This window comes from Dendropsophus ebraccatus, chromosome 1 (assembly GCF_027789765.1).
Source record: "Dendropsophus ebraccatus isolate aDenEbr1 chromosome 1, aDenEbr1.pat, whole genome shotgun sequence".
NCBI lineage: Eukaryota > Metazoa > Chordata > Amphibia > Anura > Hylidae > Dendropsophus > Dendropsophus ebraccatus.
Window position 1 is genome coordinate 140,142,042 of NC_091454.1, and position 16,182 is coordinate 140,158,223.

Below are 16,182 nucleotides of genomic sequence, written 5' to 3' on the forward strand. Positions count from 1 at the left end.
CTTGCAGTTGTTCAGCCAATGGGAGCTGAGCAAGCTGAGTCACCTGACAAGGCAGGGGAGGTGGGGGGCTGCTTTAACAGGAGAAGGAGCTGAGAGAAGAGCTTGGTGACGGTGACGACAGTCATTAGGTCTGTGTGAGTTAGGATACTTCCTGGTGGGGGGTGGAGGGGGAGAAAGACAGGGAAGGGAGGCAGATAGGTGATTGAAGCACATTACAGAGTTATATAACTTTGTAATGTGCTTCAATTACTGGGGAAAAGTTTTTCATGGCACTTGTCCTTTAATGTAAAAATAGAAAATGTCAAAATTTTGGAAGACAAAAAATGATTGCACCAATGTTTTTATTAAACTTTTACAAACTTTTAGAAAAGTTATAAGTTCTGCATGTGTATGGTATGGGACATAATATTCAGTTATTTTTATTGCTGCTGCTCAGATTTTCAAAATGTTTATTCAGTGAATCGGCTGCCAGTATAAAGTAGAAAACTTTGTCCGGCACAAGGTTCAAAGCGTAACTCTGTAAAAGAAAAAAAAGAATGAAATGTCCTGTGTATAATAAAGGATAAAGCATAAATAGGACATAGTCAGGTAATAAAATGCTTCTATCTTTGAAGTTTATGCCCATAAAGTATGATATGTTGTACCTGAAGAGAATGTGAGAGACAGCCACTAGTTCTCTCTGTGTATCCAATGGTGTTCAAAGCTTCACAAGCAAATGCATCGGCAGTTTTCACAAAAATGTTAGGTTTCATTTTATAGGTCATGTCAGTTGAGACAAACATTGGCATCACACACTATGGAAGGAAGAATACATTTTACAGGCATATTCTGATAGGTAATAAATGCTAGATCCCTGAGATCCCCATTTGAATATGGTTGTGGTTAAACATGCTCAATGCTGCTCCATCCATATGTTATAAGGCCGATGTAGACTGCCAAATAAAAAGAACAACTTAAGTAGTTGTATTATCAGGGCCGGCTCCAGGTTTTTGTGGGCCCTTGGGCGACAGAGCCTTAGCGGGCCCCTTTGAGGAGCAAATCATGGAGATACAGGCGAGGAAAGATTTGCAGCAGAAGAAACATGCGGCTGCTGCATATCTTTCTCCTGATCTCTGTGATTGTCACATTGCAAAAGCTGTATACAGGAGAGAACTAGAAGCGCCAGCATGTCCATGTTGTATATATCACAGACAGGAGCGGTATACAGGAGAACTAGAGGTATCAGCATGTCCATGTTGTGTGTGTGTGTATATATATATATCACTGCAGGAGCTGTATACAGGAGAACTAGAGTCTCTAGTTCTCCTGCATACAGCTCCTGCTATGTGTATTTAACATGGACATGCTGGGCCTTTTAGTTCTCTTGTATACAGCTCCTACAGTGATATATAGTATATATACACAACATGGACATGCTGGGGCTTTTAATTCTCTTGTATACAGCTCCTGGAGTGATATACAGTGTGTATATATATATATATATATATATATATATATATATACATACACACACAACATGGACATGCTGGGGCTTTTAGTTCTCTTGTATACAGCTCCTGCAGTGATATACAGTATATTTACACAACATGGACATGCTGGGGCTTTCAGTTCTCTTGTATACAGCCCCTACAGATAGAGATATATATATATATATATATATATATATATATATATATATATATATATATATATATATACATATACATATACACATGGACATGCTGAGCCCTCTGGTCTAGAGGTCTCAGCATGTTCTTGTTATATATACAGTATCACAGCTGGGCCTGTACACAGAAAACTAGAAGCCCCAGTACATACAGAACAGTTTCCAGAGCCTACCTGCCCTCCATCACGTGTCCGATCACATGACCAGTGACATCATTAAAGGTCCTTTATCCACCATAGCTGCTGAAAGGTCCTTTATCCCCCATAGTTGCAGCAGCACTCTGAAGTTTTGTGCAAAGAGACAAGTGCCTGGGACTCCAGTATGTACGGACGCCCCCCTTACTGTCCCATGCGACCTCTGGGGGCCCAGTCCTCTCTGTTACTGCACTTTTTTTTTTCCCTGACAGAGAAAAAAAAAAAGCAACAGATGGGACTGGGCCCCTAGAGGCGCTGTGGGCCCCGGCACTTGCCCTAGTTGGCCGGGTGCTGACGCCGGCCCTGGGTATGATATCCATGGGTTCAGCCTCTGTCCTGAAGCTTAGCCACATTTCCAATAAAATGGCTTAGTAGCAATATAAGACTTAATCCACAGACAGGGCTGGATTTGTGTCTGAACAGAATCCGGATAAGTAGGTTGTCCCAAGCCATCTTTTCCCCCTTTTAAATTATGCTGTTCTTTTGTTACTTTATGCATAAGTTTCTGTCTTAAATTGTGGTAACTTTTCCTGATTTGTAATTTATTCATTTCTTAAAATAAAATTAAAAGAAAAACAGTACATAGATACAAGTACTGTATATGAACCTCCTAAAACACATTATTACTTTTAAAAATGTTTCATAGTACTCCACAACTGGATAAAAAGCTCTACTTTATAGCTTGGCAGAGCATTCTGTGTACAGGAGCACTCAGTTGGGCATCACTTCTTTAGATCAATGCACTTTCATCCTTTCTTTTAAATAGAGATTTTAAATTTGTCAGTGGCTGCCCTAGATTGGTATCTCCATTTTATAAAGACACTGCTAGGATATGCCATGAGTTTATAATCAGTGAATGCATTTTCTTTTCTGATTTCTCCTACACTGCAGTGCCCTGGCCATCTACTCCCCGGGAGCCTGGTGACCGGGAGCAACTGGGTGCCAAATAAGCTAAATTTCCTTGATCTATCTGAGTTTCAGAGGTCAGGCCCCATGATCATACATTGATGGTTTATCCTAGTGATTTACCATCTCTTTATGAGATAGGAATAACCATATTTGTAAGGCAACGACTTTGTATGAGCAGGCCCTGTTCAGATATTCTTGTATTACATAGACAGCTATTCATCTGAATGTACACGTAATAATTTCTGCTTTAGTGGAGATGCTTGGTCAGCTGTGGCCAAACCGTGTAATGTATTTATAGGGTCCTGCTAATTTGATATATAGTATATACAGGCTTGGTTGGTGCCCTCAGGGTGGAGATCAGCTCAGCCCATGCACAAAATATATCCGCATTACAGAATAAGAGTATATAACTTTCTGTCAAAATTCAAGTAAGTTACTAAAATTAGTATAAACTATATATAGAATCTTGTTGGGTAAGATACAGAGATAAAGCAGTTTTTCACATGAGCTGACGCATGAAAAACAAAAGTCTATTATAGTCACTGTAAAATGTGAAAAGAAACATTGTACTGTATAATATAATATATTTAGAATTCAGACCTGCACTGTTATTCCTCGAGACTTGTATTCTATATGAAGACCACGAGAAAAGAAATCCACGAAGACCTGGTAGATAAAAATCCTAGGATTATTTCATTCTCTGCCCCTCGAAACACATCATTGTTTCTGTGTAGTGAGGGATAAGGTGACAAGTGAAAAACTAAAAAAAAGTTATAACAATAATTGTAGTTCCTGCTGTATACTGTGCGGTGGGATGCTAATTTAGTTTAGTTAGTTAATGTTTTATGTAATGTAGATTCTTTATGACAGGAACATATCTGACACCCATGCTAAATTGCTAAAATTGGGCATTTAGGCTCAGCGATATGTGCACTTTTTTTTTTTTTTAAAGGGAGTGTTTTTATTTTTTTTTCTCATTTACTTCATACCATAATTTAGTTATTATTTTCCTACTTTGGGGGCACCAGTTAGCAAGCAACATATTTTTTTATGTGTTCCTTGCTGTCTCCAAATATAAATAAGTGATCTAATAGTAACAGGCTGCGCAAAAAAAAAGTGTCATTATTCTGTTAGCTTACATAGGGTGACAGGAAGAAGTTACCAAATTTCGTGCAGTCTCAGTGGAATCATCTGGCTTCTGCACAGACCACTTCACAGTACCTATGCTTTCTGGCTGATGTTTTGATCACTTTTAAATGTTGGTGCTTTCTAGAGATGAGCGAACCGGGTTTGAGTCGATCCGAACCCGAACGTTCGGTATTTGATTAGCTGGGGCTGCTGAACTTGGATAAAGTTCTAAGGTTGTCTGGAAAACATGGATACAGCCAATGACTATATCCATGATTTCCACATAGCCTTAGGGCTTTATCCAACTTCAGCAGTCATCGCTAATCAAATGCCGAAGGTTCGGGTTCGAATTGACTCTAGCATGCTTGAGGTTCGCTCATCTCTAGTGCTTTCACACTCGTGGTAGCATGAGACAGACTCTACAACCCACACAAGTGGCTCAGGTAGTGCAGCTCATCCAGCATGGCACATCAATGTGAGCTGTGGCAAGGTGGTTTGCTGTGTCTGCCAGTGTAGAGGCTGGAGGCGCTACCAGGAGACGTGGAGGAGGTCACAGGAGGGCAACAATCCAGCAGCAGGACCGCTACCTCCACCTTTGTACAATACATGGAGGGGCGCTGCAAAATGACCTCCAGCAGGACACATATGTCTGCACAAACTGTTAGAAACCGACTCCATGAGGATGGTATGAGGGCCCGACATCCACAGATGGGGGTTGTGCTCACAGCCCAACACCGTGCAGAATGTTTGGCAGTTGTCAGAGAACAACAGGATTGGCAAGTTCGCCACTGGTGCCCTGTGCTCTTCACAGATGAATGCAGGTTAGCACTGAGCACATGTGACAGTCTGGAGATGACGTGGAGAGCGATCTGTTGCCTGCAACATCCTTCAGCATGACCGGTTCGGCCATGGGTCAGTAATGGTGTGGGGTGGCATTTCTTTGAGGGGTCGCACAGCCCTCCATGTGACTGCCATTGGGTACCGAGATGAGATCCTCAGACCCCTTGTGAGCCCATATGCTGGTGCAGTTGGCCCTGGGTTTCTCCTAATGCAGGGCAATGCTAGACCTCATGTGGCTAATGTGTGTCAGCAGTCCCTGCAAGATAAAGGCATTGAAACTTGTCAACCAGTTCCACAGGCCTAAATCCGATGGAGCACATCTGGGACATCATGTCTCACTCCATCCACCAACGTCACATGTCACCACAGACTGTCCAGGAGTTGGCGGATGATGTTGTCCAGGTCTGGGATTAGACCAACCAGATTCCACTTTCCATTCCTCACAGACTCTTTGAGGTGGAATCTGATTGGTTGCTAGGGGCAACTGAGCCAGTTTCACTTTACACCATGTTTGATAAACCTCCCCCAATACATATATATATATACACAGACTACAGAGGCCTGGATTCTTGTTGCTTGGTATTTCATCCCACTTCACTATGTAATGTAAATGTCAGTGTTGGAATTTCACTGTCCTAAGTAAAACTGCTCTGTTGTTTCGGCAGTAGGGGATGTATTCCAGCAGATTTCATCCATACCTTTGAGGCACTATAGATGAGTGCCATTGGATAAGGGCGATTTCCAACTTCTGAGGACATGTTAATAATCAGTCCTTTCTTCCTAAGGAATAACAGTGAAAATTTGAAAAAGAAAGCACAGGTTGCTCGCATTTCTTTCTTATTCTCAGTATCTACATTTTATCCACCTGAACAACAATATACTTACCTTTGCACCATTTGAGGAAGAACGATTCGTGTCATCTGAAAGAAGCAAGAGTACTTCCTTTATAAGCTGTATTGTTATCATGGAGACATGTAGTATTTTAAAGCCAACATTGGGCATGGAATCATGTTCTGAGTCAGCCCAGATGTCAGATTTCATTTTTGGAAGCAGGATTGCTGTATCTTATAGTAATTTTTTTATTTGCTAGTGTATGCCATTATTTGTAACACAGTCATCTAACTTATGACACAAATTGAGCTGTCTTCACCTAAAAAAAGGGTTAAAAAAAAGCCTGTATATATATAAAATGTTAACTTATAATCTCATGTCACTATTAACCCTTTCAGAATCGGGCCAAAAATGCCCTTAAAGGAGAAGTCCGGCCAAAATTATTTTTTTATATGTTATTACTGATGGAAAGTTATACAATTTTCTAATGTAAATTAATTATGAGACATGCTCATATACTGCTATTTCCCTTAATTTAGTGTATCAGGAAGTGTTAGAATTATCTCAGAATCAGTGACGTCACGACGAATGGTGTAATTCCTATGGAGTGTCCAGCAGGGGGCGCACTATATATAGAAGTCAATGGTACTCATTGACTTCTATATATAGTGCGCCCCTGCTGGACACTCCATTGGAATTACAATGGATGTGTATGTAAATGTAATATACAGTGTTTTAGATTGAATACATTTATGGAATACTTGCTCCCCAAGGTATTCTATAAATGTAATCAATCAGTACATCACAGTAAGCCCGCCGCTGCCGCCGCTACAGATGCCCACCGCTCTGGACTACACTCAACTACTACTCTTCCCACCTGCTCATAGCATGAGCAGGTGATGGGAGAGTAGTAGCTGGGTTATATCTCTGAGATCGCTGATGCTGCGCAGGGGAGCCGCTCATCACTGCAGCCATCATCCCCCTCCGCTCCCCCCTCCTGCTTCTTCCTTACACTATCTGATAGCTGACTCCCCGCCCGGCCGCCGGCACGTGTAATCGAAGAGTGGTGGCCGGGCGGGGAGTCAGCCATCAGAAAGTGTAAAGTTTGCCCGGATACCGAAAGAAGCAGCAGGAGGGGGGAGCGGAGGGGGATGATGGCTGCAGTGATGAACGGCTCCCCTGCGCGGCATCAGCGGCGGCGATCTCAGAGATATAACCCAGCTACTACTCTCCCATCACCTGCGCATGCTATGAGCATGTGATGAGAGTAGTAGTTTAGATCGCTGCCGCTGATGCCGCGCAGGGGAGCCGCTCATCACTGCAGCCATCATCCCCCTCCGCTCCCCCCTCCTGCTTCTTCTTCCGGGATCCGGGCAAACTTCTGATGGCTGACTCCCCGCCCGGCCGCCGCTCTCCGATTACACGTGCCGGCGGCCGGGGAGTCAGCCATCAGATAGTGCAAGGAAGAAGCAGGAGGGGGATGATGGCTGCAGTGATGAGCGGCTCCCCTGCACGGCATCAGCAGCGGTGGCGGCTATCTCAGAGATATAACCCAGCTACTACTCTCCCATCACCTGCTCTTGCTATGAGCAGGTGATGAGAGTAGTAGTTGAGTGTAGTCCAGAGCTGCAGCAGTTCGGCAGGCTAATGCTAAGTTTACACGGAGCGATAATAAGGACACTGATTCTGAGATAATTCTAACACTTCCTGATATACTAAATTAAGGGAAATAGCAGTATATGAGCATTTCCCACAATTAATGTACATTAGAAAATTGTATAACTTTCCATCAGTAATAACATATAAAAAAATAATTTTAACCGGACTTCTCCTTTAAGGACCTGAACCCATTTTTTTAAATCTGACCTGTCTCATTTTATGGGATTAGAGCTCTGGAATACTTTAAGTTAACCTAGTGATTCAAACATGGACATATAGTTATACCCATATGAGGAAATAGGTTAATACAGCACTGATATTTACCTGTACAGCTGACAGTATGTTGCAGTTTATTATACTGTCCAGCATCTGGCAAAGATATAAATATAGAATGTTAAAAGTAATAAAAATTAGAAGATCCTTTCACAGAGAAAAAACTACATACTAAAAGATGCATATATAGAGGTTGGCCACTCTGTCTGCCCTTTTTAACATGTCAATGATTGAGCAGGGCAACATCTTTACATACTGCTATGATTATGTCTGCCCTTATTATTTATTACTGACAATCTGCCCCCTTAACCGATGGCCAGTCCATGCCCTCCTGATGCGATCCCATTCATGACACGGCTCGTATGGAGGGACATGTGACCATTACTCAGTGACATTGTATGGTCACATGTTGGTGAGTATTGAATAGATTAGCACAGGTAGCTCAGATCCACCCCGGGTTTATATAGAGATGTTAACCTCTACATAAATCCAGCGTGCCCATGTGCTGGCAGGGGGATTAATTATGACGGGCATGTAAGAATAAATTCCCAATTACTTTAATAATTAGCAAAGGTCTCTTATAAATGGATTGGGTAGAGGCGTAGCTGCAAAAAGAATGGCGTACCGCACAATTCTTTAAGGACTGGTCCCCTATAATCGAGCAACTACCCCAACATGTTTAATCTAAATTCCCCAGTCTCCTAATCAACCATTTTACATGGCTATGTTTTTTTCAGCATAAGTGGATGGTGTGTAATCTGCACGTCCTCCTCTCCCTCCTGCTATACCCCTTCATTTCCAACTGGATCTGATGGGAACATTACAGAGATGCCGGATTAATCCCTGTAAAGCTCTACTTCACATTTAGTTGTTTCTTCCATTTGCCATTCATTTATTTAAGACTGGTTCCCTCTGCACCTCCTAGCATGGGAGGAGAGAGTTAAAAGGGAAAAATTTGTTAATAAAAACACTTTATTTAAATTTAAAAAAAAAAAGAATGAGCAAAAAAATAGTTGATACCTTTTCAAGGTTAGGTGCATCCAGAAATTTAGTGGTCGCTTCAGATATTTTTATACCCACATTGTTTACTAGGAGAAAAATACAAAATTAACAATATTATGTCAAAAATGTGTTATACACTGACACAGAACACTACACTGACATTAAGGGTGTGTCCACACGTATAGGATCCGCAGCAGATTTGATGGTGAAGAGTTAAATCTGCAGCAGATTTGATGGCCCAGATTTGATTTGCTTTGAATCTCCAACTTCAAATCTGCTGTGGAATCTGTACGTGGGCACCTTAACCCTTTGAGGACCAGGCCCAAAATGACCCAGTGGACCGTGCAAATTTTGATCTTTGCGCTTTCGTTTTTCCCTCCCTCCCTTCTAAGAGCTCTAGCACTTTCAGTTTTCTATCTACAAGGCCATGTAATGGCTTGTTTGTTACAGGAATAGTTGTGCTTTGTAATGGCGTCTTTCATTCTACCATAGCATGTATGATGGAATTCCAAATATATTATTTATGAAGATATAAATAGGTGAAATCGTAAAAAAGAATGCAATATGGTAACGTTTGGGGGATTCCTGTGTCTACGTAATACACTATATGGTAAAAGCGACATGATACCATTATTCTATAGGTAAGTCCGAACACAACCATATGCAGATTTACACAGATTCTCTAATGTTATATATTTTTTTTTAATGAAATCCTTTTTTTTTGGCAATTAAATATTAATAAAATGAGCCTATTGTGACGCTTATAATGGTTTTATTTTTTCACCTACGGGGCTGTATATGGTGTAATTTTTTCCGCCATGATCTCTAGTTTTTATTAATACTATATTTATAATATATTTGTGAAGATCGGATGTTTTGATCACTTTTTATTAATTTTTTTTATATATAATGTAACATAAAATAGGTAATCCGTGCACTTTTTTCCCTCTTTTCGTGTACGCCGTTTGCAATGACGCTTGTAATATTTTAATAGATGGGACAATTACGCATGCTACGGTATATTATATGTTTATTTATTTTTATATGTTTTATTTATATAAGGGGGGTGATTTAGACTTTTATTGGTGGAGGGGTTTTGGCGCAGTGTGTTAGTGATTTTTAACTTTTTTTTTACACATTTTAAGTCCCTTTGGGGGACTTGTACATACATAACTTTGATTGCAGACACTGATCATTGCTATGCCATAGGCAGCCCCGCTTCTGCCATGAGGCAGACTGAGGCTTCTGCCTCAGGCGGCAGCTCTTGGGGTCCTGCAGGGGGCGGCAGAATCTTCTCTGCTGTCATTTTAGTGAAAGCTAAAATGACAGCAGTCCCGATCTTCTAACAGTGCTGAGTGCAGTGGTGTCCCCAGGCATTAAGATCCAGGGCCCCAAACAGGAAGTTCACTGCCCCGAATCTTTTGCCTAGGGAATCACTGTACTGCACTCTGCACTCCGTGGCTTGGTGCCACCGGGTCCTGTGCTTAGTGCTCAGCTCCCTCCAGTCTATTCAGAGGGGGGGGGGGGGGGGGGGGGGGGGGGGGGGAGTGATCTGTAGAGTATGTAGAGAGAGGGAGAGAGAGAAAGCCCCTGCGCTCCCTCTCTCTCCCCCCTCCCCCTCTCCTGTCACTGTGAGGAGAAGCTGCTCCCTTATCTGGACGCCGCGCTGAAGATGACCTCTGACCTCCCTCTCCTGCCGGGATCTCTGTGACTGCACCACCTCTGTAAGTATACAGCACACTATCACTGATATGAGGTGTAGGGTGATGTTCTGCAGCAGCTGAGGTGTAGTGTGATGTTCTGCAGCAGCTGAGGTGTATGAAGAGGTTCTGCAGCAGCTGAGGTGTATGAAGAGGTTCTGCAGCAGCTGAGGTGTAGTGTGAGGTTCTGCAGCAGCTGAGGTGTAGTAGGATGAGGTTCTGCAGCAGCTGAGGTGTGTGAAGAGGTTCTGCAGCAGCTGAGGTGTAGTGTGAGGTTCTGCAGCAGCTGAGGTGTATGATGAGGTTCTTCAGCAGCTGAGGTGTATGATGAGGTTCTGCAGCAGCTAAGGTGTATTATGAGGTTCTGCAGCAGCTGAGGTGTATTATGAGGTTCTGCAGCAGCTGAGGTGTATGATGAGGTTCTGCAGCAGCTGAGGTGTAGTAGGATGAGGTTCTGCAGCAGCTGAGGTGTATGATGAGGTTCTGCAGCAGCTGAGGTGTATGATGAGGCTCTGCAGCAGCTGAGATGTATGATGAGGTTCTGCAGCAGCTGAGGTGTATGATGAGGTTCTGCAGCAGCTGAGGTGTATGATGAGGTTCTGCAGCAGCTGAGGTGTATGATGAGGTTCTGCAGCAGCTAAGGTGTATTATGAGGTTCTGCAGCAGCTGAGGTGTATGATGAGATTCTGCAGAACATCATAATACATAATGAGAAAATAATAAAATTACGAATAGCTGAGGTATCGACGTGAGAATACGTGAGAAAAGTTCCTACACAAATTATACTAGTATCGGGGGAGGGGGGGGCGCCATTTTAATTTTCGCCTCAGGCAGCAAAAAAGCTAGAATCGGCCCTGGCCATAGGCATAGTATTGATCAGTGTTATCGGCGCTCTGCTCATTGAGCCTGCCTGTGCAGGCTCAGTGACCAGAGCGCCGATCGGACCGCACGGAGGCAGGTGAGAGAGTCACACTGTGGGGGTCCCGATCGGTAAGTGACAGGGGACTTACACTTTAAGGAGTTAATGTCATGCTGCAGCGTGATCGCTGCAGCGCGATCGCTGCAGCGTGTCATTAACGGTGAGGTGCCGGCTGCTGATTGCAGCCGGCCTCCACCTGCTATGAAGCGCGTTCCGCTCTGAAGCGCGCTTCATAACTCAGGACGTACCAGTACGTCCAGGGTCGTCTGGGGACAGACTTCCAGGACGTACCGGTACGTCCTAGGTCACCTAGGGGTTAAAGGAAAACTAGGAGGAGGTTAAAAGATCAGTCGGCCGTTATATTTCTGTATTGCACAGGGCACTGACAATAAAAGTAATTTTCCTACCGTCATCCTTAGAGCTGTTTTGTTAAATCTTCAGGTTATTAACATGTAAATTAGGCAGTATTGTGCACTGGTGGCAGGAATACAGACCTCCGTGCACCATTCCACTCTTCCTTCTTATAGACTAGCTAGACCTCTAATGCACCGAACCGCCAAATTTACATATTAATTTAGCAAAAATGGTGCAGAGAATTCTAAGTGTTCTGTGTGCTATGGAAACAAAACAACAGGTTAGGGCCCTATTACACAGAGCCATTATCCTAATCCCATCAGACTGCTTTGTCAGATTATCACTCTGTGTAACAGGCAATGATCACCTGATGACAATGATCATGAGCTAATCATGTCCTTTGGTCCTGACCTAAAATCTTTGGCTGCCAGGCGCACATCGCTACATGTAATAGCAATGTGCTGTTATGGTTGATGAAAGTATAAATAAAATAAAGTTCATACATTACCTCTCCATGCTTCCCAGTGTCTTCTTTGCTGCTCCTCGAAGCCACCAGTGCAACTTTAGAGCTGGTCTCTGAAGTGACAGGCTGCTCAACCAATCACTGGCTGGGATAAGACCGCTGCAGCCAGTGACTGGCGAAGTGCCGGTGCATTGCAGGGAGAAGCAAGGAAGACACTGGGGAGCATAGACAGGTAACATTTATTATAACACTTTTAAAGCACAGGCTGCAAGGACATCGCTAACGATGTCCATGCAGCCCTTGCTGCACAATGGTCTACTGAGTCTAATAGGCTCAGTAGATGAGTGCCGATCTAGGAGATCATCACTCATTTACAGCTGTGATTGGGCCATGTAATAAGGCCCTTAGAGTCATCTAACCTGCTGTAAGGATCCCTTTAACATGTTTTTTCTATACAAAAACCCTATTCCAACTGATTTTAATTGAAGATGTGACCTGCATACATAAAAAAGTGACATGTCCCATCCCGCACCAGCCGAGTTCAGTGCACAAACCTTATTCTAACTAAAAGTCCTCATGCACAGAACTTGAGTGGTGCAGATGGTCCCCCGGAATAAGCGGAATCTCTCATACCAAACTGTGGGAATTACATAGCAGCGTTTAGTGATAGGTGAACCTTTAACATTTCATAAATTAATATTTATTAAATAAATTCTGTGAACCTAGCCAAAATCACATTATAAAGTAAAGAATGTCGGCTACCCAGCACTCCAATTTCCAAGCCTTTCAATTCCTGTTGAATCTTCTGATAGATATTTGATCCACTTGTAAAGTCTGCCTGTATATATTTGATATTGCGTCCAGACTCCTTCTCTGTAAATAAATATGTGTACAAAAACATTATATATATGTGTGTGTGTGTGTATATGTGTATTTACATTTTATTGCTGTTTCAGAAGTTGAGTTCTGGCCCATTTATACCTATCTCAGCAGCCACTCTTTTCAGTTTCTCCAGGGTTCTACTTATCAGGACAACATCCAGGCCACGCTTTGCAAGCTAAGAATGAAGTTAGATATTGTTATTAAAATGAAAAATTATGTTTGTAAAAACACTCTATATATGCAGTTTATTTTATGTTATGGACGGATGTACTAACACTACCATGAATCAATGAATAGAATTCCCTCTGAGCTGCTGCCTGATGTATCCTAAAACTGTACAGAGTGTCTCACTCTTTATGACTATGTTCAGAAGGAGTGAAGGAGATCTCCTATTAGCGCCATTCTGCCCTCCTAGCAACCTTCAAGAACAAGCATTCGGCACATAGATTCCCTTTTGGGTTTCTATTTCTGTCCTATAAATCCCATGTATTCTTCCAGATGGTGCACAGTGGAGCTGCTACACCTGCATGCTCTAAACTTTCCTTCTACTTCAGCTGCAGTTACCGATTATAGAAGAACCACATTTTACGTCCAGACTAGCTCATGGTTAGGCTGGGTTCACACTATGTATATTTGAGGCTGTATTTGGTCCTCATGTCAGGTCCTCATAGCAACCAAAACCAGGAGTGGATTGAAAACACAGAAAGGCTCTGTTCACACAATGTTGAAATTGAGTGGATGGCCGCCATATAACAGTAAATAACTGCCATTATTTCAATACAACAGCCGTTGTTTTAAGGTGACAGCAAATATTTGCCATTAAATGGCGGCCATCCACTCAATTACAACATTATGTGAACAGAGCCTTTCTGTGTTTTCAATCCACTCCTGGTTTTGGTTGCTATACAGCCTCAAATATACGTAGTGTGAACATAGCCTTAGGCAGCATATGTCGAATGGCTGTTGTTTGATGTTGTCTTTTTTGTTGATATTATTCCTATGCTGATAAAGGGCATACTGTATGTTCTGTCCTATGCTAGTCTTATATTACTAGTATATTTATATTTCCTGCAATGATAGTCCACTTTTATATTGGACCTTTGGTGACACACACTGTACATACTCAGTTTTTTCTTAAAGGGATATTCCCATTTCAACCAATATAGTTATACTTTTAAGGCTCATCAAGTTTGCAAATACATTCATTTAGTGAACTTGTCTCCTCCAAATATGCTGTTCTTTCCCTCCCATAGTTCTCTACCACTCTTCTGTAAAAGCAGTGGTCAGACTGATTAGAGCTAGGTCAGACTGATTAGAGCTAGGTCAGTAACCTAGACAACAAGCTATCAACAATGGGAGGGAAGTTTGCTATGAATGTTGCAAAAATATGTAACTTAAGAACCCTAAGAAGCTTAACTATGTTAATTGAGATAGTAATACCCCTTTAATTTTATTTTTATTTATTATTATTTTTTATTTAATTTAATTTATTTATTTATTTATTTTTCATTTTTTTTTTTTTGTTTTTTCCATTTTTTCCATTTCCTCCCTGACAGGTATAATACCTCTGGATCCCTTTCTGTAGATTTCCCATTGTTCCAACTGTTATTTTTTGAAGTTACTTGCTAAACTACCACCCCTCCTTGTCCCATCAAGTAGCTTAGTTTGCTACTATTGTTACTGTTATTAAATACAATAAAATAGAGGAGATCAGGTGAGCAGTTACCTCCAGAGCATAGGCTTTCCCAATCCCATCAGTAGCTCCAGTCACCACTGCAAAGCAAAAAGTAAAAACGAGACATTGAACAAAACCTTATACAGTATGATAGACATGAAACATAGCTTCACCATGATCGCCGCTTCGTGAAAACTTCCAGTTCAAAGTTTTATTTTTGTCAAATGACAAAAGGTATTAAACATAATCACACAATGAAACCAGTTTGACTTTGTCTTTCCTTATTCCATCTTGTGACTGGGGCATGGAGACAGACACTTATGCAGAGGCAGAGACTGATTTCTATGGATTTGGCACAAATCAGATGAGCCTCCTGGCTTCATACCGCTATCAGTAAGAAAGCTTGGAGATCTGCCTTCATGTATGGCTCTGATAAGTATGTGATAATGCTCACATTCAGAACACTGGTCACCATACAATAGGGCACGTGACCTCTGAGGCTAGTGATTGGCTGCAGTGTAATGTGAACAATGCACACAATGTCATCGCTGCACTTCATAGGTGAGACATTTTTCTTTTTAACCTATTTCCAGCCTCTAGTACATCTGTAAAACTACATGGAAAAACCCTTTAAGTAAGTAAGTATATAAATGTACCAGACAGATGCAAAGGTTCAAAGAGTTAAATGAATAAGTCTACAGCTGGTTGTGTCACGATTTTTATAATACTGCAGATAAAAAGCCACATAATACATTTGTAGATGCAGTACATGATTTACTTGAAGAATTCAGCCCAGGAAAAAGAGATACAAACTTCACAATTCAATCCCCAGTGCATGCACCTGTCACCACAATATAGCTGGACTATGTAACAATATATAGCAACCTGTATACAAGAACTTCTTCATTACCTGCCCACCGACCATACTTTGTGAGATCCGTCTTCCAGCACCGAGATATAACATGGTTCCTCAGCCCACATATTGCCTTCCATGCCAGTGTTAATGCTATGTAAGCTGCTGCTAGTATCCCAAACAGGGTGAAACCCTGTGTGCACAGACAGGACTCCTTGTCTGCCATGCTGCCTCTGAGTACAGAAGAGAGAAGATAGGAAGTGCTTGGCAAGGACCTCCTCCCTCTGTACTAAACATTACATTACACAGTGCTCTGTTATCTGGGTCCGCATTCTACAATCTCACCAGCACACACATGGACAGTATAGACATATGTCACACAGACATTTCTATGTTCTAGGTAAATATTGTGGTTAGAAGTACAGGGTATACTAAAAAAGATTGATATGTATAGTCTAATGAAAAAGTTACATAATAACAGGAACCAGACGGGACGAAATATGTCTACATTTCAGAATATCTCACTCCTACGCATTATGCCTTGCACATATTCATCACTTTCTAATATTTTACATGTGTAATAAAGAGAATTGTTTTTTACAAAATGGAAGCTATTGTTTAGTGAATGTTGATACAAATATGTCAAGAGAGCTTTATTGGTTACCAGTATTTTTACCAGATTTTCTAAATCCTTTGCATACCATCTTCTAAACTAGATTTGCATTTCCAGGTAAATACATAGTACTTGAAAAGAGCGCCCCTTTAAAAGTGACCTCCCTTTAAGAGAAACTTTAACCCTTGATACCCTCCCTTTAAGAGCGACTTGGGTACCGC

At 41.8% G+C, this 16,182-nt stretch overlaps 1 protein-coding gene across 1 annotated transcript; it reads right to left on the reverse strand.

Moving 5' to 3' along the window:
- Positions 1–323: 323 nt before the first annotated feature.
- Positions 324–15,617, reverse strand: LOC138799206 (very-long-chain 3-oxoacyl-CoA reductase-like). The gene is made up of 11 exons (XM_069980094.1): positions 15,406–15,617; positions 14,547–14,593; positions 12,920–12,995; positions 12,701–12,811; positions 8,521–8,588; positions 7,552–7,596; positions 5,623–5,657; positions 5,436–5,517; positions 3,370–3,435; positions 645–794; positions 324–517 (listed from the first exon to the last, which is right to left on the reverse strand). The coding sequence occupies exons 1-11, from the start codon at positions 15,572–15,574 to the stop codon at positions 410–412; spliced, it is 957 nt and encodes a 318-aa protein (XP_069836195.1). The 5' UTR covers positions 15,575–15,617; the 3' UTR covers positions 324–409.
- Positions 15,618–16,182: the final 565 nt, after the last annotated feature.